General features: G+C 35.0%; 1 protein-coding gene across 2 annotated transcripts; it reads left to right on the top strand.

Moving 5' to 3' along the window:
- The first annotated feature begins 2,077 nt into the window (after positions 1-2,077).
- On the top strand, positions 2,078-6,171 carry LOC149550487 (kelch-like protein terF). 2 transcript variants are annotated; one of them, XM_089793492.1, is made up of 7 exons: positions 2,078-2,973; positions 3,134-3,316; positions 3,395-3,555; positions 4,011-4,181; positions 4,884-4,991; positions 5,518-5,616; positions 5,709-6,171. In XM_089793492.1, the coding sequence occupies exons 1-7, from the start codon at positions 2,652-2,654 to the stop codon at positions 5,961-5,963; spliced, it is 1,299 nt and encodes a 432-aa protein (XP_089649618.1). In that variant the 5' UTR covers positions 2,078-2,651; the 3' UTR covers positions 5,964-6,171. The 2 variants fall into 2 exon arrangements, with proteins under 2 accessions (XP_089649618.1, XP_089649619.1); XM_089793493.1 differs by lacking the exon at positions 4,884-4,991 and having other exon boundaries at positions 2,301-2,973.
- Positions 6,172-18,894: the final 12,723 nt, after the last annotated feature.

The following is an 18,894-nucleotide window of genomic DNA, read 5'->3' as shown; positions in this document are numbered from 1 at the left end:
TATAGGGATTTCACTATAAAATCACCTTTTAGACAACTTTGGAGATTGTTATTTTTGTAATACATATATTTTTGTGGAGTGTAAAGATACCAAATCCCACTCCTAATATTTTGGGGAAAAACCTTAGGAGCAGCTTGGCGTAGATCAACCCACTCTTGGGAATGGGGTCCAGGTTGACTTGTTTGAGCACCTAGGTTAGCCCTCTCCCACCTTAAATTGCTAAAATTTTAGGAGAAGAAAGACAATAGGATCTAGTTATCCAAATGATATACAATACAAAAATATGAGATTGGTGTATATATAAAAGTGTCTTGAACTTTAAAATGATGTAGGGCTTATTTCAAATTGAGGAGATGAAAGAATTTAAAGGGCATACTTGTAATTAAGGGTCCAAATAGGATTTTGATAACATTTAATTAAGAGAGGACTTGCAATTTCGATGATACTTAATTAAGGGTGCATATGGGATTTTTGATGATATTTCTTATATAACTATCATTTCTCTCATCATCATTAGGTTCTGAAGGCTATCTTCCTTAAAATAAAATTAGAAACAAATTATATGTTCTTCCATAAATAAATAAATAAAACTTGAAGGGTGACTTATCTTTATATTTTCTAGATCCTTTCTTCAATTTTAAGATAAAAATAGCTTATTCTTCATATGGATCATAACTCATCTCTAGTACATCTTTAACCTTATTTTCAAATTTGAAGCAACATCCTTTCAATCATATTGACAATCTTCAAGCTCAATGATCTTAAAAGAAGTGATAATTCTATTGAGTTGATCCAATGTGTAATTTTTTTCTATATCTTGACTTTGGTGAATGACACGTGACAATTGTTTGTAGTTTCTAGTCACACTTCTCATTACACATCATTTTTGTCAATAGTTTCACTAATTCCTTTGATTATACTTAGAACCTCTTCCACTTAGTGTAGTAACCTTTAGTTCTTTCATCCTATGAAATTCTTAGGGTTTCGAGTTTGTCTTTTAGGTTGCACAAATTGATTTTCTTAATATTTTTGTATTTTTCAAATTACTACCCAACTTCCTCCAAACTTCATTTGTAGTTTTCTAGGACACGACCTTTATCAACTCTTAATCACTTAAGCCACTGATAATAGAATTTCTATCTTTTACATTATTCTCATGCATATTAATTTCGTATAGTATAGAAAGATCACTAACCATCAGATTGTATGGCTTCTAACTAATATCCCCAAATATGAATGACATAGATTCCAAATGTGATATTATCTTCACCTTCTAAAGGCCCTAATTTGTTACAATAAACTTATGGACTTCATGACTATTTTTATGTACCATATTATATATTTCTCAAGTAATTGAGCTCATCCAAGAGAAATTCAACTCTGATTCCAATTGTTGAACTCATCTTTAGATTGAAAGTAGATGTGAATCAACCTTAACAAAATCTTTGTAATTTTATGTCAGAAACAACTTCCGATTATCCTTATCCAACTAACCATCAATAAAAGATATTTCAATGATAACAATCACACATGAAATATATATACTTTATATAGGAAATTCTTCTTAGAAAAACATAGTAAGAATCACAACCATTGTATAACAATTTACAAATGTTTAGGCCACAGTCCAAGGATCTTACTACTCCTAAAAAGGGCTTGTAAGCTAATATGTGCTAGTCATAGGGAAATGTACAAAGATTCAATTTGAGAGATGATCCATAGGCGAGATATAGGTCTACACAAACGGCCAAAAGCACCAATATCTTCTAAAAGATACATGTAAATGATGAATTGATAAGATGTAGAATCTCTTAATCAACCACTGCAACCAAAATTTTCAAACTCATATACTTGCACCTTTTCTCTTCTATATTCATATTTTCCATCCACACACGCCAACTTAGGTATAAAAAAACAACATTAAAGAAGATCATTTCACAGACTCTCAAGAGAAAAGATGAGAAGCAGCAGCTGAAACAGTTGCCACAACAGCACAAATATGAACTTATACAATTGCAATAGATCGCAGTCATTCATAATAGCTTCAAGACTACCAAACACAAAACACAGCCAAAATATACAATGATGCAGTGAACTTGAACAATCTTTCTAGTTTTCTAAAATACCTGATTTTTACTGCGCTGGAGAATATGTAGCTTGATTTTGTAAGATTTTTATCAATAGTTTTGAGTCAATTTATAGTAATTTTGAAATTCGAATCATATAATCTAGAGTTGACTAATGTAATGGTCCCACAAAGTGCCTCCCCTGATTTTTCTGAGCCATACGGATTCGTCATGATTCTTCAAAAAAATTAAAAAATAAATCATACGAATTTTTTGCGAGAAAAGTCCGCCTCCAAACTGAGCATTTTGCAAAGTTAGAATTCAGCTTCAATACTTTGAAAAGTGTTACGGACTTATCTTGAAATTTGACGGGAGATACAAGCAGAATTCTGTCCCGGACGACGAACGATGCAAGGATTCATATCCTCTAATTAAATCAAACAACAGTTCAAAACAAGATTGTTAGGGACAAGCCTCCTCGTCCATTTTTATTGAATCCCACCTATAATTGTAACTCAAAGATTGCTTCCTGATTTCGTTTTGCCAATAACGAATCAAGGTTTTAGAAGAAGATAATTCTTAAACATGCACATAGAGAAAAGTATGGAGGGTGGTTCAGCTGGGCATTTGCATGAGGAGGTTCGAAGTCTGAAGCGCTCTCTTCATCGCTTCACAATCGGTGTTACAGTGCTTTCTGTTGTTGTTGTGGCCATTTTCATTGCTCTCATTGCAGTAGGAGCATCTCAGCACAATTCTATTAAGAATCTCAGGGCTAGGGCTGGGATTATTAAAGATCCTAAGGTTGCTTTTGCAACAGGGTCTACGGAAAGGAACATTCAGGGCCTTAACTATGGAGGAAGTTTGTTTAGAGGCAGCGGGTTTTGGTCCACCAGAAAGGCTTTACCAGGTATATTCTTGGAAGTGATGCAAACAGGGCTTAACAGCTATTTTGTCCAATTTAATAAGTCGAGAAGAGTAAAATTAGGGTTAACAATTTGCCTAAACCCTAAATGGGGGTGTTATTTTTTTGTATTACGAAGCTTTAGGTTTTGTTCTCTGTTTTACAGGTAATTTGACAGACCATGCTGCAGTGGGTTATAATGAGGAGAATGTATTCATCATTGGTGGAGCAAATGACACTGGGAATGTAACAGATGAAGTATGGATGTACGATGCAGTCTTCCATAGCTACACAAAGAAAGCTTCCATGCCTGAACCTAGATACAGATTTGGTGCAGCTTTGGTGAAAGGTGAATTCTAATCAGAAATAGCCCATTTTCCTTTTCGTGAGAAATCTTCTTATTTTAGGCTTGTTGGTTTAATGACAGATAAAATCTATGTTGTTGGGGGAAGAAATAGTTCCGTGGATGCAAATGAGGCCTTGACTAAATCTACCTTCATCTATGACATCCAGAAAAACATATGGTCAAAAGGGAAGGATTCAATTGAATATCATAGTGATACTTGTGCAGATTCCTTGGATGGGAAGGTAAGATACCTTTTCCAGTCCTAGAAAAATTGCACTCACCAATGTTGTGGTTAACAATGCTTGGAATCAGAATTTTGGATCACACTCTGATTTATCATCAGAATTTTCTTCTTCTGGTTTTTCTCTTTCATTCTAGTTTTTCTCTTTCATTCTAATGATGGATCATGGGGTGTGATCTGAAACCTAGTTTTTCTCTTTCATTCTAATGATGGATCATGGGGTGTGATCTGAAACATTGATAAAAAAATTCTTACACAATCAATTCCAAAAGCAAGTAATTGAACAATTTTATATGATATGAAGATCTGAAACATTGATAAAAAAATTCTTACACAATCAATTCCAGAAGCAAGTAATTGAACAATTCTATATGATATGAAGATTTTTCTTTGACACATTTTGATTATTTTAGGTCACTTGGAATGTTGAACCCTGTGCCTCTTTGATGCCCACAGGTTTATATGATTGGGGGCTATGGACAGGATTACTCATATTTGGATGTGGCTGAAGTTTATGACCCTGAACAAGATGAATGGACAACGCTTCCCAAAATGCCAACTGCTAGAGGAGACCTTATGTGTGTTGCTGCTGTTGGGGAAATTTATGCCCTTGGAGGGTACTATAATGTAAGCAATCATTCAGATTAATGTTTTCTAGTGTTTAGAGGATAACTCTTGTTAACTGATGTTATTCTTCATTCTAACATTACCGACATGCCAGGATTTGATTATAAATTATCATAAAAAAACGTTGAATTTGGTTAGTGAAATGGCGGTTTTGATTTTGCAAGCTTCAAGCTCGCTCTGAAATCTGGTGTCAGTGGAATCTATCCTTCCATTCATATTTTCCTCCCCTACTATAGACCCTGAACCATGATGACGATCTTGTAACTTTCAACTACACTTACATTAATTTGATCTGCAAGGCCATTAAAATGTAGTATTGAGTGTTTTAAGGTAATATATCTTGTTAAAGTATAGGAAGGTTAAATGTAAATTAAAGTTATTCGGGTATATGCTGTCGATTTCATCTGTTATGATATTTTAGATGGTTTGATATCTAGAAATATTAAATATGATTATATGAAAAGGGATCATAAAAACCACTATTTAATGCATTCTGTATCATTTATATTGCTTGAAAGTGAAGCAATATTCCTGGTCGTTCTTTGAGACCTTATTGCAAGATGTTGGTTGATCTCAAAGGAAGATAAGAATTGATTTGCATATAGTTTGGACACCGAGAGAAGGAAATGATTTTGTCTGCAAATAACTAAAAATTCACAGATGCATCTTTTCTAACAAAATAAAATTGAATTGTTAGTGCAGAATCTCACCAATCCAAACGATTCATTTTCTGGTAAGATGGAGTCCTACAATCCTAAGACTATGACATGGACACCTCGACCTGATCTACTTACCTCGCGCGGAGATGCAGTAAAAATTTTGTTGACCCGTTTTTTAACATTTTCTATACAGATAATAACTTTAAGCTTTCCTTTTGATTAAATTGGTAAAGTGGAATAGTTGAAATGCGACAAATGAATTCATTAACTTCTTTTTAAATTTGAGTATCGCTAAAAATATGTTAACATGGTTGGCAGTGCTGGTATGATATGTTCTATAATAAATGATTTTGATCTGGAGCTATAAACTTGTGAGGTCACAGAAAGGGGATCTCATTTTATATAGCAAATCTCAGACTCAAAACTGTTAGCATATTTCGATCAGCAAAGGCACAAGCTGACGGTCACTATAGTCTAAGAGAAATTTATAAACTTTGATAATCATTAAAACACCACCACTTAATCAACAAACTATAGAATGAATCCCTGTCAAATTTCATTTTGAATTTTATGATCAACTAATTCAAATTTGAATTCGAACCTTGTGACTTCTGCTGAATGATCTCAACATTGATTAAAACAATTATAAACATTTGGCTTCCTTGTATTTCAAACAGGGAGTAGCTTTGCTTCCAGGAGACAAAATAATGGTTGTTGGTGGAGAAGGTCACTACAGAAATCAGAGTGACTTCAAATATCCAAAACATGTTAACGAGGTATAGGTGTTTGATACTCATTTTTTCTAAGAATGTGTAATGGTTTTTCCTTTTTTTTAAAATCTAAAAGTAAATTTCAAACTTGTGGGCAGATATATTATATATCAGACCAAAGATGGGTAGAGAAGGCTATGATACCAACAGCAAGGTTTAGAACAGCTGCTGCCCAAATCGGAGGGTTGGCCTATGTATTTGGAGGTGCTGACCTCTGTATAAATAACCCTGTTTGCCCTGCGCTGAACACTGCTGAGATTTACTTAGATGTGGATCATCCTCATGTTTATTTATACCTTAAGGATGAACCCTCCTATAATGACAATGCAGCTCTTAGCATTTATCCTTTCTGATATCTGGACCTCAAAATTCTGAAATAGTATATGTTTCAAGATTGAACTCTCCCTCCTATAATATATACCTAAGAATGAACCCTCCCTTCTATAATGATAATGCAGCTGAGTCTCAAAACTCTGAAATAAAAATCAATATAAAGAGACAATGTAATCTAATCAGAATATCTTTCAATGTAATATGAATAGAGATATTGGACCTTGTTCATATTGATAATCTAAATTATATTTGATAAACTGTAAATAAAATTGGGTCTATTTACGAAAAAATTAAATGAAGAGAATCTAATAATAGTTCCTTCCTAATTTACCTAAATAGTATTGGGTATTCTTTGTTGAGTTATAGTCTACAACTTTTACAAATTTCAATCATCTATGAGATATTTCTTGGTAATCTCATTTATCCCTCTTAACATTTGAGCTTTGTGATATTGAGAAGTCATCGCATGTTATCGACTTGGATGTTCGTATGTGATTTATTGTGAAGGTTTAAGAGTTTATCCATGCAAAAACACTTGCACACATGCATTTGAGGCAATGGGTCAGGGCAAGTTCATTGATCCCTTTTATGAAGAGTTTTGGGATCAAGTTATTAGAATATTAGTTTGAATGGTTGGTAGCATAGATGAAACAAAGTGTTGGTATCATTAAATATCACTAATTACCTTTCACTTAAGCTTACTTAGGATAATGTGTTGCATAGTAGTTTTCATATGAGAACCTAGGAGATATCCATTATCATTACAAGAATTTGTCTAAGGCAATGAATGAAATTGTCAAGATCTAGAATCTCAATAGATAGCCCAAACACAAGAAACAAAATGATATGATTTTTAATTGATTGGATTCAATGATGATCAATGATCAAATGATAATAGATTAATACAATGTAGATGTGTTTGAATATATAGGCAATGCATGATAACTAAGAAATATGCAACAGATGACCTATCAATCACACTAGGTGAAATAACATGTCCACCAAAGGTCGATCCTCCTACATTATACAATGAATTATGTTCAAACATGTCCAACAATGAAAAAATGATAATGTGATAAAAGCACTAAAGGTGGATCTCACGCATAAAGCAAAATGAGATAACAACCAACTCCATCTAAATTGGATTTCTCCTACACTATGTGCTAAAAAAAATGCAAACTCCGAAGTATCTACAATGTAAACTACTATGTAATGCATTATCCTAAGTAAGCTTAAGTAAAGTGCAAATAGTGAACATTTAATTGCACCAGCACCCCTCTTAAGTGAACCTTGGGAGAATGCATTAAACTCACAATGCTAGATGACAATGCAAGATGTGTCCCATCTACTAGGCCATCTTAGGTGTCGAGAGGAGGGGAGGTGTTGTGAATCAATTATAGGATCTTCAGTTATCCTACAGTCCCTTCAAACAATTTTAGTACCAAAAAAACTTCACAAACATCATCATCAATCACTTGGTGTCCTCATTCAACTTATCATTTAACACATTCAATCACTTTACTCCAAATAGTTCATTCATTGTTATGTTATAACCAACTAACGATGATGAAACTTAATTATTACCAACCATTAACTTAGTTGTTACTGAGTTGCAGTAAAATAAAAAATAACATGAGAATCAACTTACAACATAACAACATTCACACATTTGACATCAAGATTTTGAATGTCGAAACCCTTTAAAGTGAAAAACCACCTGGGACTTGCAACCCAAAATTTTCACTCTTCTGAAGTGAGCTTGACTAAGAGACAACCTTGTTGTAGGTTACATGCACATTGTTAATGTGACCTTGTTACAGGATTTTAACCAAAAGATCATCTAGACCTTATCACTCCTTGATCTTGTCTAAAGAGTGGTCTGCTTTAAAGGACTTACAAACACCACTAATCAATGTTACCATATAGAATTTCACAAACTTGTTAGGTCCACTCGATCTATGAGATTTTCTTCTACAATGATTAGAAAGTAACAGTATAAAAATGATCTATTTAGGAATAACACTATCTTACTTGTTTAGATCTCCTTTCTGCTCATTCTCTTTTTGATCTTTGTATTCTTATCTCTTCACTATGTAATCTTGACTAGTCGATTCCTTCTTCTTTTCTTTCTCCTTCCTTTCAACTCTGCTCGATTCACTTGGCTCAACTATCTTCTTCCAGCTTCAACAACTTCACACAATCACTACCTCAATAATCAACATCAATGAGCGACCTCATCAACAACAAAAAACTATCTTGAGAAACTCCTTAAATAGTCATCTTTGTGCTTCCAAATTCTTCCATTTATTGTCACTTAATCACAATCATCGATCTTAGATTCAATATACTTAACCACATAGAAAATAGAACTTTGCATGCTCATCCTTATCCTTCTTCAATCTCTATCGTCAAATCCTTATTGAAATTTCTCAGTCATTGATCTTGTAACAAATTGATGCAGGAGCATCCTAGGGTTTTTAGCAATCCTTCATGTTGGAGGTATTTTGGCTAGGAGTTGTGGACTTGGTCACCAAACAATGGTATTCGATCGTTGATGAGTATAGTTGTGGCTGAGGAGCTCGATCATTGAAGGGGCTCGATTGTTGTTGGAGCTCGACACCTTTTGTGTGCTTGACATGTATTAGAGCTCAGCATCTTTTGTCACTCAACATGCACTCTGCTTGGCATGAACTGGGAGCTCGATAGTGCTTGTGGTTTGGTTGATGCTCGGCTTGGTTTCTCTGACACTCGGTCTGGTCTTGGTTCCTATAGGTGCCGAGTTTTCTATGAGATGGCTTTGGGTATTTAATTCATGTTGTAGAAAACTTTGGAGTATTTAATTTTTGTTGTAGCCAACTTGTGGCTCAACATATATTTAATGTTAGGGTTTTAATTTAATTTGTAATGAGCTAGGCCAACTTGTGGCTTAGTTGGGTATAAATAGGGGGTCTTGTGGAGTCTTTAGGAATTATTTATCATCCAACTTTAACAAGAGGATGCAAAATTTGAAGGCCTAGTAATTGTGACTTGAAAGCTAGGAGATTACTTGGTGGGCTTATGAGCACAAGTTAAGGTTTCCTTGGGGTTTTCTTCTAGAATGCATATTTGGACTAGTTGGGATTAGTGTTTGGATTGGATCTTGAGGGATCTTGCACAATTGTTATTGTAATTTTTTTTGTATCTAGCCCTAACTCAGAAGGCCTTACAACCAAGCATATTGCATGTAAATAGTTATATCTATGAATAAATTATTGTGATTCGGTATCGGATCTTCCTTTGTTGTTTTATTTCCACTGTGTGGTTATTTGCAGGGATCTAGATTACCTCCAATAGGGGTACCCTCAGGTTCTTGCTACATCAAGTGGTATCAGAGTGAACATGTTCCTGAGCATGTACACAGATCACCGAAGTTGAAGCAGTTTGCACTAGGACTTGAGTGAAGGCTCAAAGAGAAGGTTGACCTTGTGGAGTTGATTGATCTTCTGGATTTGTGTATCTATTGCTTTGGGTTTGCAAAAATCTTGGAAGATGCCTCCAAGAATATTGGACCCTAGGGAATTGATGATCTTAGTGATGTTGTGGAAGAAAGGATCTTAGAGAAGGTTAAAGCAGATTTTAGATCTAAGATGGAGGAGGCTAAAGCTAGTTTCAGATCTGAGATGGTGTTGATGAAGAGTGACATGATTTTTGGAATTGTGAGTGCTTTAGGTTATAAGGAAGTTGTTGAAGACTTTGAAATTGTTAGATCAAGTGGTGAGGAAAGAACTGACCATGTGGAAAGACCTATTAGAACTAGGGTTGGTCAGTTTGCTAGGCTTGGATCTTAGTTGAGGCTGAAGCATAAGATGGAGGTTTCTAATTTCTCAGGTACTTTGACTCTTGAAGACTTGATTGATTGGATTGGTGAATTAGAAGACTATTTTGAGCTTGAGGATATTGGAGATCCGCTCAGAGTGAGGTTGGCACAAACTAAGTTGAAAGGGCATGTTGCTCTTTGGTGGAAAGAACTACAAAGAGACAAAGAAGAAGAAGGTGAAATGAAGATCACTGGATGGAGGTTGATGGTGATTAAGTTGAAGGCTAAGTTCAATCCTGTTGATTATGAACTTGAGTTGTTTAAGAGGTTGCAGAATCTATAAAAGAATAATATGTCTATGAAAGATTATACCAAGGAGTTCTACAAGTCGACTATTTGGTCTAGGCATAGAGAAGTATCAAAGGAAAAGGTATCTCGATAGATTAATGGTTTGAGATTTAATATTTAGGATGAGGTTGGCATGTTGAATATTTCTTCAATTGAGGATGCTTATCAGTATGCTCTTAAGGAAGAAGATAAGTTGAAGAGGAAAAGTCAAGGTAATGCTAGAGGAAAGGAGAAGTAGAATAGCTCGAAAAAAGCTAAACCAAGTGCAGAAGGTGAACCAAAACATGTTGATTAGAAAAGGATGATAGGTGGAGGTGAGTTTAGAGGTAATTGTTTCAAATGTGGTGAAGAAGGGTATATATCTTTTGAATTTCTCATGGTAGGAGAGTTGTTATTGTGAATGAGGTTGAAGTCCAAGACAATCAAATTGAGCAAGGAGAGAGTTTGCTAGCTTGGTGAGTGTTGATTGGTCAGAGGGCACTAGATTCTTGTCAAAGGACTAGTTTGTTCAGGACTCATTGTAAGTTTGATGGTAAAGTTTGCAAGGTGATTGTGGATGGTGGTAGTACTGATAACCTTGTTGTTGAGGAGATGGTTCAAAAACTTGGTTTGAAGAGAATGAGACATCCTTATCCTTATAAGATAGGCTAGTTGCAAGGTGAATATGCTTTGGAAGTGAGGGAGCAATGCCTTGTTGATCTCCTGATTGTGTAGTATAAGGATCAAGTATTATGTGATATTGTGGACATGAATAGTTGTTATGTGTTTCTTAAAAGACCTTGGTAGTATGATTGTAGGGTTGTGCATGATTGTATCAAGAATCTGTTTACTATTGTGAAAGGTTGCAAGAAGCATTCCCTAATTCCTTTGTAGAATGATGAACTTGGTAGGAGGAACCTGAGTATTGGTAGCTGAGTTGAGTTGAACGATTCTGAGAAGGTTGGAGATCAACATGGAAAGTAGACCTATAGCACATCGAGGATGGATGTGAAGAAGCATAAGAAGAATAAGGGAAAAAGTGTGTAAGTTGAGGACTTGGAGGATATATATGCGAAGAACCAATTTGGGATTTATGTGTTGAATCCCAAAATATGTTCTTCCAGCTATTGAGAACATCTTTTCAAACCTAGGGTGTCTAATGCAGGAGCATCCTAGGGGTTTTAGCAATCTTGAATGTTGGAGGTATTTTGGCTAGGAGTTGTGGACTCGATCACAAAGAGTGGTGCTTAGTCGTTGATGGGTATAGTTGTGGCTGAGGAGCTCAGTCATTGAAAGGGATTTGTCATTGTTGGAGCTCAACATCTTTTGTGTGCTCAACATGTATTGGAGCTTGACATCTTATGTTGCTCGACAATTATTGTGCTCGGCATGCACTGGGAGCTCGACAATGCTTGTGGTTTGGCTTATGCTTGGCTTGGTTTCTCTAACACTCAGTCTAGTCTTGGTTCTTATAGGTGAAAAGTTGTTTGTGAGCCGACTTTGGGTGTTTAATTTTTATTGTAGCCAAATTTGGGGTATTTCATTTGTGTTGTAGCTAACTTGTGGCTCAACATATATTTAATGTAAGGGTTTTAATTTAATTTGTAATGAATTGGGCTGACTTGTGGCTTAATTGGGTATAAATAAGGGGTCTTATGAAGTCTTTAGGTATTATATCTCATCCAACTTGGAGAAGACAATGCAAACTTTGAAGATCTAGTAGTTGCAACTTGAAAACTAGGAGATTGCTTGGTGGGCTTGCGAGCACAAGTTAAAATTTCCTTGGGGTTTTCTTCTAGAGTGCAGATTTGGACTGGTTGGGATTAGTGCTAGATTGGATCTTGAGGGATCTTATAGAACTGTTATTGTAATTGATGTTGTATTTGATCCTAACCTAAAAGGCCTTATAGCTAGGCATATTGCATGTAAACCGTTATATCTATGAATAAAGTATTGTGATTTGGAATCAGATCTTTCTTTTTTGTTGTGTTTTCATTGTGTTGTTATTTGCAGGGATCCAAATTACCTCCACTAGGGGTACCCTCAAATTCTCGTTGCATCACAAACTTTGACTCATGCCTTTGAACATCTCGAGCATTCCATATTTCTATCAAAAGTTGGCCTCAGATTCAATATTCACACTTTTGATCTTCCAGTCATTACTTAGTGAACATAACATTTCACTCAGGTAATATAGTACTTAGTCAATACTAAACTTACTTGAGCAATACTAAACATCTTATTTACTTTGACAACTACTCAGTGAACACTGTAGTCTCTTAGAGAATATTGTGTTCCTTCTTACCTTGTCACTCAGTTAAGCCTGTGTAGCTCAATACATTACAATATTTCATGATTGTAAAATAATCAAACCAATATTATATTATCATAGTCTAACTCATTCAAGTGCCCATTGAATAGTATACTTATCAATTATGTCTTCAACATACTTTCTTCAAATCCTTTTAATGAATCAAATCCTCTTCATCAATCAAATGATATGACACTCTACTGACTTAGCATAATATCTAGCCAACTAAGACTTGACATCAATGACAACATAAGAACTAATATGAATATTTTACATACATTCATAACATTTCCAATTACATTATCAATTGGAGCTAACAGTCTTAACATAACATAACATATGATTTTATATTAAACAATATTATATAAGATAATCAAATGTATGCATTATCAACAATACAACTTTGCAGTTCTTTATCTTCACTAGTAGGTTCACTATAACTCTATCTATATCTACAACAACAACAATCTTCATCGAAATTTCTCCCCCTTAGGATATGATCTCATTTTTGTTCGACTACACTTTTATTCTACTCCTCATTTGCATAGCGTTCTTCTTTGACATCAACTCTTAGATACTCTCCTTTACCGATTCTCTCCTCCATTGGGTATACTTCACCATTTGATAATCTTTTCCTTACTCATTTCTCTCTCCTTCTGGTAATCTCCTCCTTTGATATTCTTTTCCTCTCCCCCTTTATACTACTGATATTCTACCCCTTTGACAACAATGCCAAAGGTCATTATAAATTTCAATATGAAACTTATAATTTCTTGCAGTTATCTGTGTACCTTGCATGTACAGTATACATTAGTTTCATCAGTGTCTTCTTCACAACTTCAAAAATGGTCCTAAATTGTGAACTCTCACATCACACAAAGTATTACAATTCATCCATGAATTGATGTAGCATGCATCTTCACCTAGTGAATTTTAGATATGGGTAGAACCCCTAGCTTACCTCTTAGATACTCAAAAGCATTCATTGGCAATGGCTTAGTAAATATGTTTTCAATTTTCTCCTTAGACTTCACATATTTAAACCTTTCGTGTTTCTCCTATACTTGCTCCCTCAAATAATGATTCTTGATTAATATGTGCTTTATTTTTGTATGCATCACTAGATTTTTTGAAATATTTATTGTACTAATGTTATCACAATAAATAGTAACAGGCTCGGTTATCTCTTCTTGCATACCTTTCAATAGTTGCTTAATCCATACAATATTTGAACAATTGAATATAGCAGTGCAAAATATTCAACCTCAGTAGTAGATTATGAAATATGACTTTGTTTCTTGCTTATCCATGTTATCAATCTTTCTCCTAAAAAGAAAGCTCCTCCACTTGTGCTTTTTCTATCATCAATATTTCCAACCCAATCAACATTTGTGTAGACTTTAAGACTAAAGTCATTATCTTGTTTATACCATAAGCCATAATCTTCAATTCCTCTTAGATATTAGAATATCCTTTTCACAACATTCATATGAGTCTCCTTTGGACTAGATGAAGACCTTGCAACTATACCAACAACATATGCAATATCTAGTCTAATATGTAAAACATATTGATGAAGGGTGTACCCCTTAATACTTGATGAAGGGTTCTCCCCTTAATACCATAAACCATAATAGAAACAAAGAAACAACAAAAAATGCGAGAATAAAATATGGACTTCGTATTATTGTCGCAAATGCGGAATTACATAATTCACAAGTATAATATGCTAACCCACATGGGTGCCTTCATTATAGTAATCTGCAAGACTAAGTTGCAAACTACCACCCAGAGTTGTTCTAGACAGTGTTCAAGTCTTTCTTAAATAGGCAATTTTATGCCATTGAGGAAGGTTCTAGACATTCAAACTTAATACGTAGGGCCAAAAAACTCTAGCAACACATATAGAGTTGGCCAAATACATCTTTGACAATTATTTTAGAAATTTCGGGTAGCCCAACTTTGGAAGGCCATAACTCTCGAATCGTTGCTTTGATTGGCTATTATAACCACTTTTTGGAAACACCAGCTCTTGATCTACAAACTCAAAATAATGCAAGCACCCTTTCATTGATTTTTCGGACCTCATCCGGGCACTTTATGGCCTCCAATGGTGAGCTTGAAGATTTTAATTCTAAATTTTCACTCAAAAATTTGCAATAACTTCTCTCATACTTAAGCTGGAGCAATGATATTTTAATGGTAGGCTTATAACTCTAAAATGAACCTTCATGTAGAAAATGAGAACATTCCAAGCTCATATGAAAAACTTACTAAAAATAGCAAGTTCTCAGAAATAACAACCTCATATCTACTAGTCCTTATTGAAATAGAAAAGGCTAAAAATAAAAATATTTTTGGGTGATGCAAGATTGCTCTTATACCCAGGATGCTCCTACATTAGACACCCAAGGTAATTTGAGAAGTGACTCAAACATGTCTTAGGTGTTCAGAGGAAAACTAAGATGGTTAACCTCCTCCCTTGCTAGCTACGATGAATCCTCTACTAGCCTTTCTTTCCATTTGACTAGGTATTCCTCATAAGTTATGATCCTTGCACTTTTTCCAACATGATTGTCTAGTATCTCCTCAATCTCCTTTGTAGCCAAACTAGTTGCTGGAATACTCCACTACGCTTTTGAAACTTCATCTCCATCACCTCCTTCATAATACTCTACCAAATCTGAAATATTAAATACTGGTGAAATATTCAATTCAATAGGCAACTCCACTTCATAAGCATTTCTAGAATCATATCTTCTCACTATCTTACACAGTCCAAACTTCTTCATCTTCATCTCATTATATGCATCCAGTGGAAAATGCTCCTTTCTCAAATTAACCATGACTTTATCTCTAATATGAAATTCCTTATATCTCCTTTTCACATTTTCCTTAGCCTTATATTGTGCATTAATATTTATGATGTGCTTCCTCACCTCCTCATGGATGTTCTTCAAATGTTTAGCAAAATCTTTTACTTCAACACTACTTATCTCTCCTTTATCCAATTGCCTACAATTTAGAAGAATTTTTGGGACTACTCCCATATATAATCTAGAATGGTGATTTACTAGTACTCCTATTGACAACATTATTATATGCAAATTTTGCAAGTGGTAAAATCAGATCCCATCCTTCTAGTTTGTTGCCGACCAAACATCTTAGTAAATTTCCTAAACTAGAATTCACAACTTCTATCTATCCATTAGTCTATGGATGATGCGATGAACTGAACTTCAAATTTGTCCTCAACTTCTCCCATAGTGTATGCTAGAAATACCCAACAAATTTGGTATCTCAAACTGAAACTATACTCTTTAGTAGACCGTGTAGTCTCACCACTTCTCTAAAAAAAAACTCTACCACATGAACAACATCACTAGTCTTCTTGCAAGGAATAAAATGTGACATCTTTGAAAACCTATCAACCACCACAAAAATAGAATCATGCCCTCATTGAGTACTGGGTAATCCAAGAAAAAAATCCATATTGACATCCTTCTACGGCTTCTTTGGTATAGGTAATGGTTCATACAACCCTATATTCTGCTTCACTCGTTTCACCATCTGACATACTCTACAACTCTATACAAACTTCTTCACATCTTGCTGCAACTGTGGCCAGTGATAATTCTTAGCAACCAAAGCTATAGTTTTATCTCTTCCAAAATGTCCATCCAATCCTCCACTATGCTTCTCCTTGATAAGATTCTCTCATTGAACTTTGGGGAATGCATAGCTAGATTCCTTTGAACAACATACTATCTTGGATCATGAAATCCAACCACTTTGTTCTATCAAGTGTAATAGGTTCTCTACAAGTATTTCATGCTTCATGATCATCTAGATACAAAGTATTGAGTTCCTTGAACCCAAGTACCTCTATCTGCATTTCTATCAACAAAATTTATCTTCTACTAAGAGCATCTATAAATTTTTTAGACTTCCCACTCCTATGTTTCAAAACAAATGTATAACTCTACAAAAACTCAACCCACTTCAAATCCCTTTGGTTCAATTTTCCTTGACTATTCAAATATTACAAAGCTTGATGATCAATATACAAAACAAACTCCTTAGGAAGAAGGTGGTGTCTCCACTTATTCAATGCTTGAACTATAGCATAAAATTCCTGATCATAAACATAATATTTTCTTTTTGCATCATTCAACTTCTCACTGAAATAAGCAATAGGTCTACCTTCTTGGCTCAAAACAACTCCTATTGCATTACCACTAGCATCACAATCTACTTGAAACATATTATTAAAATCTAGAAGTGCTAAAATAGGCTACTCAGTAACTTTCTATTTCAATAGATTAAAACTCTTATCTGCTCTTATAGTCCACTTAAATTCTTTCCTATCCTCTCTCATTGTTTCACTCAGGGGTCCACAAATACTACTAAAACCTCTTATGAGCTTTTTGTAAAAACTAGCCAGTCCATGAAAAGATCTCACCTCTATTGCACCCTTTGGAGTAGGCCATTCAAGGATGGCCTTCACTTTCTCTGGGTCTATTTTCAGATCTTTTGCTAAGACTACAAATCTCAGGTACACCAACTCCTTTACAAAACTGCACTTCTTTAGATTTATCAACAACTTTTCTTCCCTCAACTTATCAAACACCTTGAGAATATGAATTAGGTTCTCCTCCAATGTCTTACTAAAGATCAAAATATCATCTAGGTAAAAAATGATAAAGTTACCTAGACACTCCTTTAGTACCTCATTCATGAGCCGCATGAAAGTGCTTGGTGCATTGGTTAGCCCAAAAGGCATGACTAACCACTTGTACAATCCTTCTTTTTTCTTGAAAGCAGTCTTCCACTCATCACCTTCACTCATACAAATCTAATGGTACCTAGTCTCCAGATCTATCTTTGTAAAATACTCAGCTCCACTCAAACAATCCATAATATCATCCATCCTTGGCAATGGAAATTTGTACTTGTTTGTGATCTTGTTGATAGCATGAGAATCTGTGCACATCCTCCATTCTCCATTATTATTTGGTGCTAGTACAGCTGGTACACCACATGGATTCAAACTCTCTCGAATCAACCCCTTCTGCAACAACTTATGAACTTGTCTGTTCAACTCTTCATTTTCTTTTGGTGTTATTTTGTGTGCTGTCTTGTTTGGAAAATTGGCTCCTAGAACCAAATCTGTTTGGTGATTGATCTTCCTAATTGGGGGCAATCCATCAGGGACATTATCAGAAAACTCTCCCAACAAATCTGCAACTTCTACATGTACCTCATCTACTTCTTCTTCACTATCTTTTGGAATTATAGAAAAACAAATATGCTTACACTTCATACCTTTGAGAAACTCTTTTCCATCAATAAAACATATTTTGGTGGCACTACATACCTTTTATTCTTTCTCCTTCAATGGCTTCAACTTATGTTTCACTCCATCCTTGTTCAGAGTGTAGGTATTTGCTCGTACATTATGTACGAAATGCCTGTCAAACTACCATGACCTACCCAACAACATATGACATGTGTCCATAGGTATGATATCACAAAGTACCTCATCCTGGTAGCTTCCAATCTTGAACTTCACTGAGCACTGCTCATTGACATGATCTTGTGGTCATCTTGCACCCAAGCAATATGGTATGTACATGGGTGTTTCTGTCTCTTCAGCTTCAACTTTGTGATGATTATTTCTGACACTAGATTTTTAATACTTTCACAATCAATGATCACATCACAACACTTATCTTCACATCTGCACCTTGTGTAAAACAAGCTCCTTCTTTGATTAGGTTCAGTCTCACCACTCAGTAGGACTCTCCTCTTAAATAGGACTTCTCCTCTTTTAGCATCTTCAGAATGTGATGATCTATCATATTCATCGACATGTGCAACTTTGACCTAGCCTTCTATTCTTTGATTTATCTTTCCTTGGTGTTGGGAACATTCAAATGCTTTATGTCCTTCTTCTCTGCAATGAAATTTTTTCCCACGGAAGCCTCCTCTTCTAGATCCTTGTCCCCTACCTCTTCCTCTCTGATCTCTATTGTTCTGATCATGGAAATGATTGGAATTATTTTCCCTCTAGTTATGACTACTACTTCCAACCTCATCCTTATTCTTCTGTTCATCATTATGGTCTCCATATGATCATCTACCAGATCTTCCACCGCAACTTCTTCCACTATTCTTTTTGTCAAACTTCTTGCTCAGTTTCTCCTCAATTCTTAGAGAAAATTGGTATGCCTCCTTAATACTATTCATTTGAACTAGACTCATCTCATCTTGAATGCTTGGCCTTGAACCATTAAGATAACATATGACTTTCTCTTTATTAGCTTCTGCATGGCCAATTCTAATGAGAACTCAGTAGAACTCTTCAGTATAATCTTGAATATATTTTTCCAATTGCTTCAACCTTTGCATTTTCTTCAACAGATCAAGCTCATAATCCATGGGAATGAATTATCTCTTTAGTTTAGTTATCATTCGATCCCATCTAGTGATTTTGTCCTTTCCTTTTCTACTTTGC

This window comes from Cupressus sempervirens, chromosome 7, assembly GCF_028749045.1.
Source record: "Cupressus sempervirens isolate cs-2001-9-10 chromosome 7, ASM2874904v1, whole genome shotgun sequence".
NCBI lineage: Eukaryota > Viridiplantae > Streptophyta > Pinopsida > Cupressales > Cupressaceae > Cupressus > Cupressus sempervirens.
This window is presented reverse-complemented; position numbering and strand designations above follow the sequence as displayed.

Coding starts and splice junctions, on each gene's coding strand:
- LOC149550487 (XM_089793492.1), top strand. CDS start 2,652: ATGCACATAGAGAAAAGTATGGAGGGTGGTTCAGCTGGGCATTTGCAT. Junction 3,317..3,394: donor TGGTGCAGCTTTGGTGAAAG/GTGAATTCTAAT, acceptor GTTTAATGACAG/ATAAAATCTATGTTGTTGGG. Junction 5,617..5,708: donor ATCCAAAACATGTTAACGAG/GTATAGGTGTTT, acceptor ACTTGTGGGCAG/ATATATTATATATCAGACCA.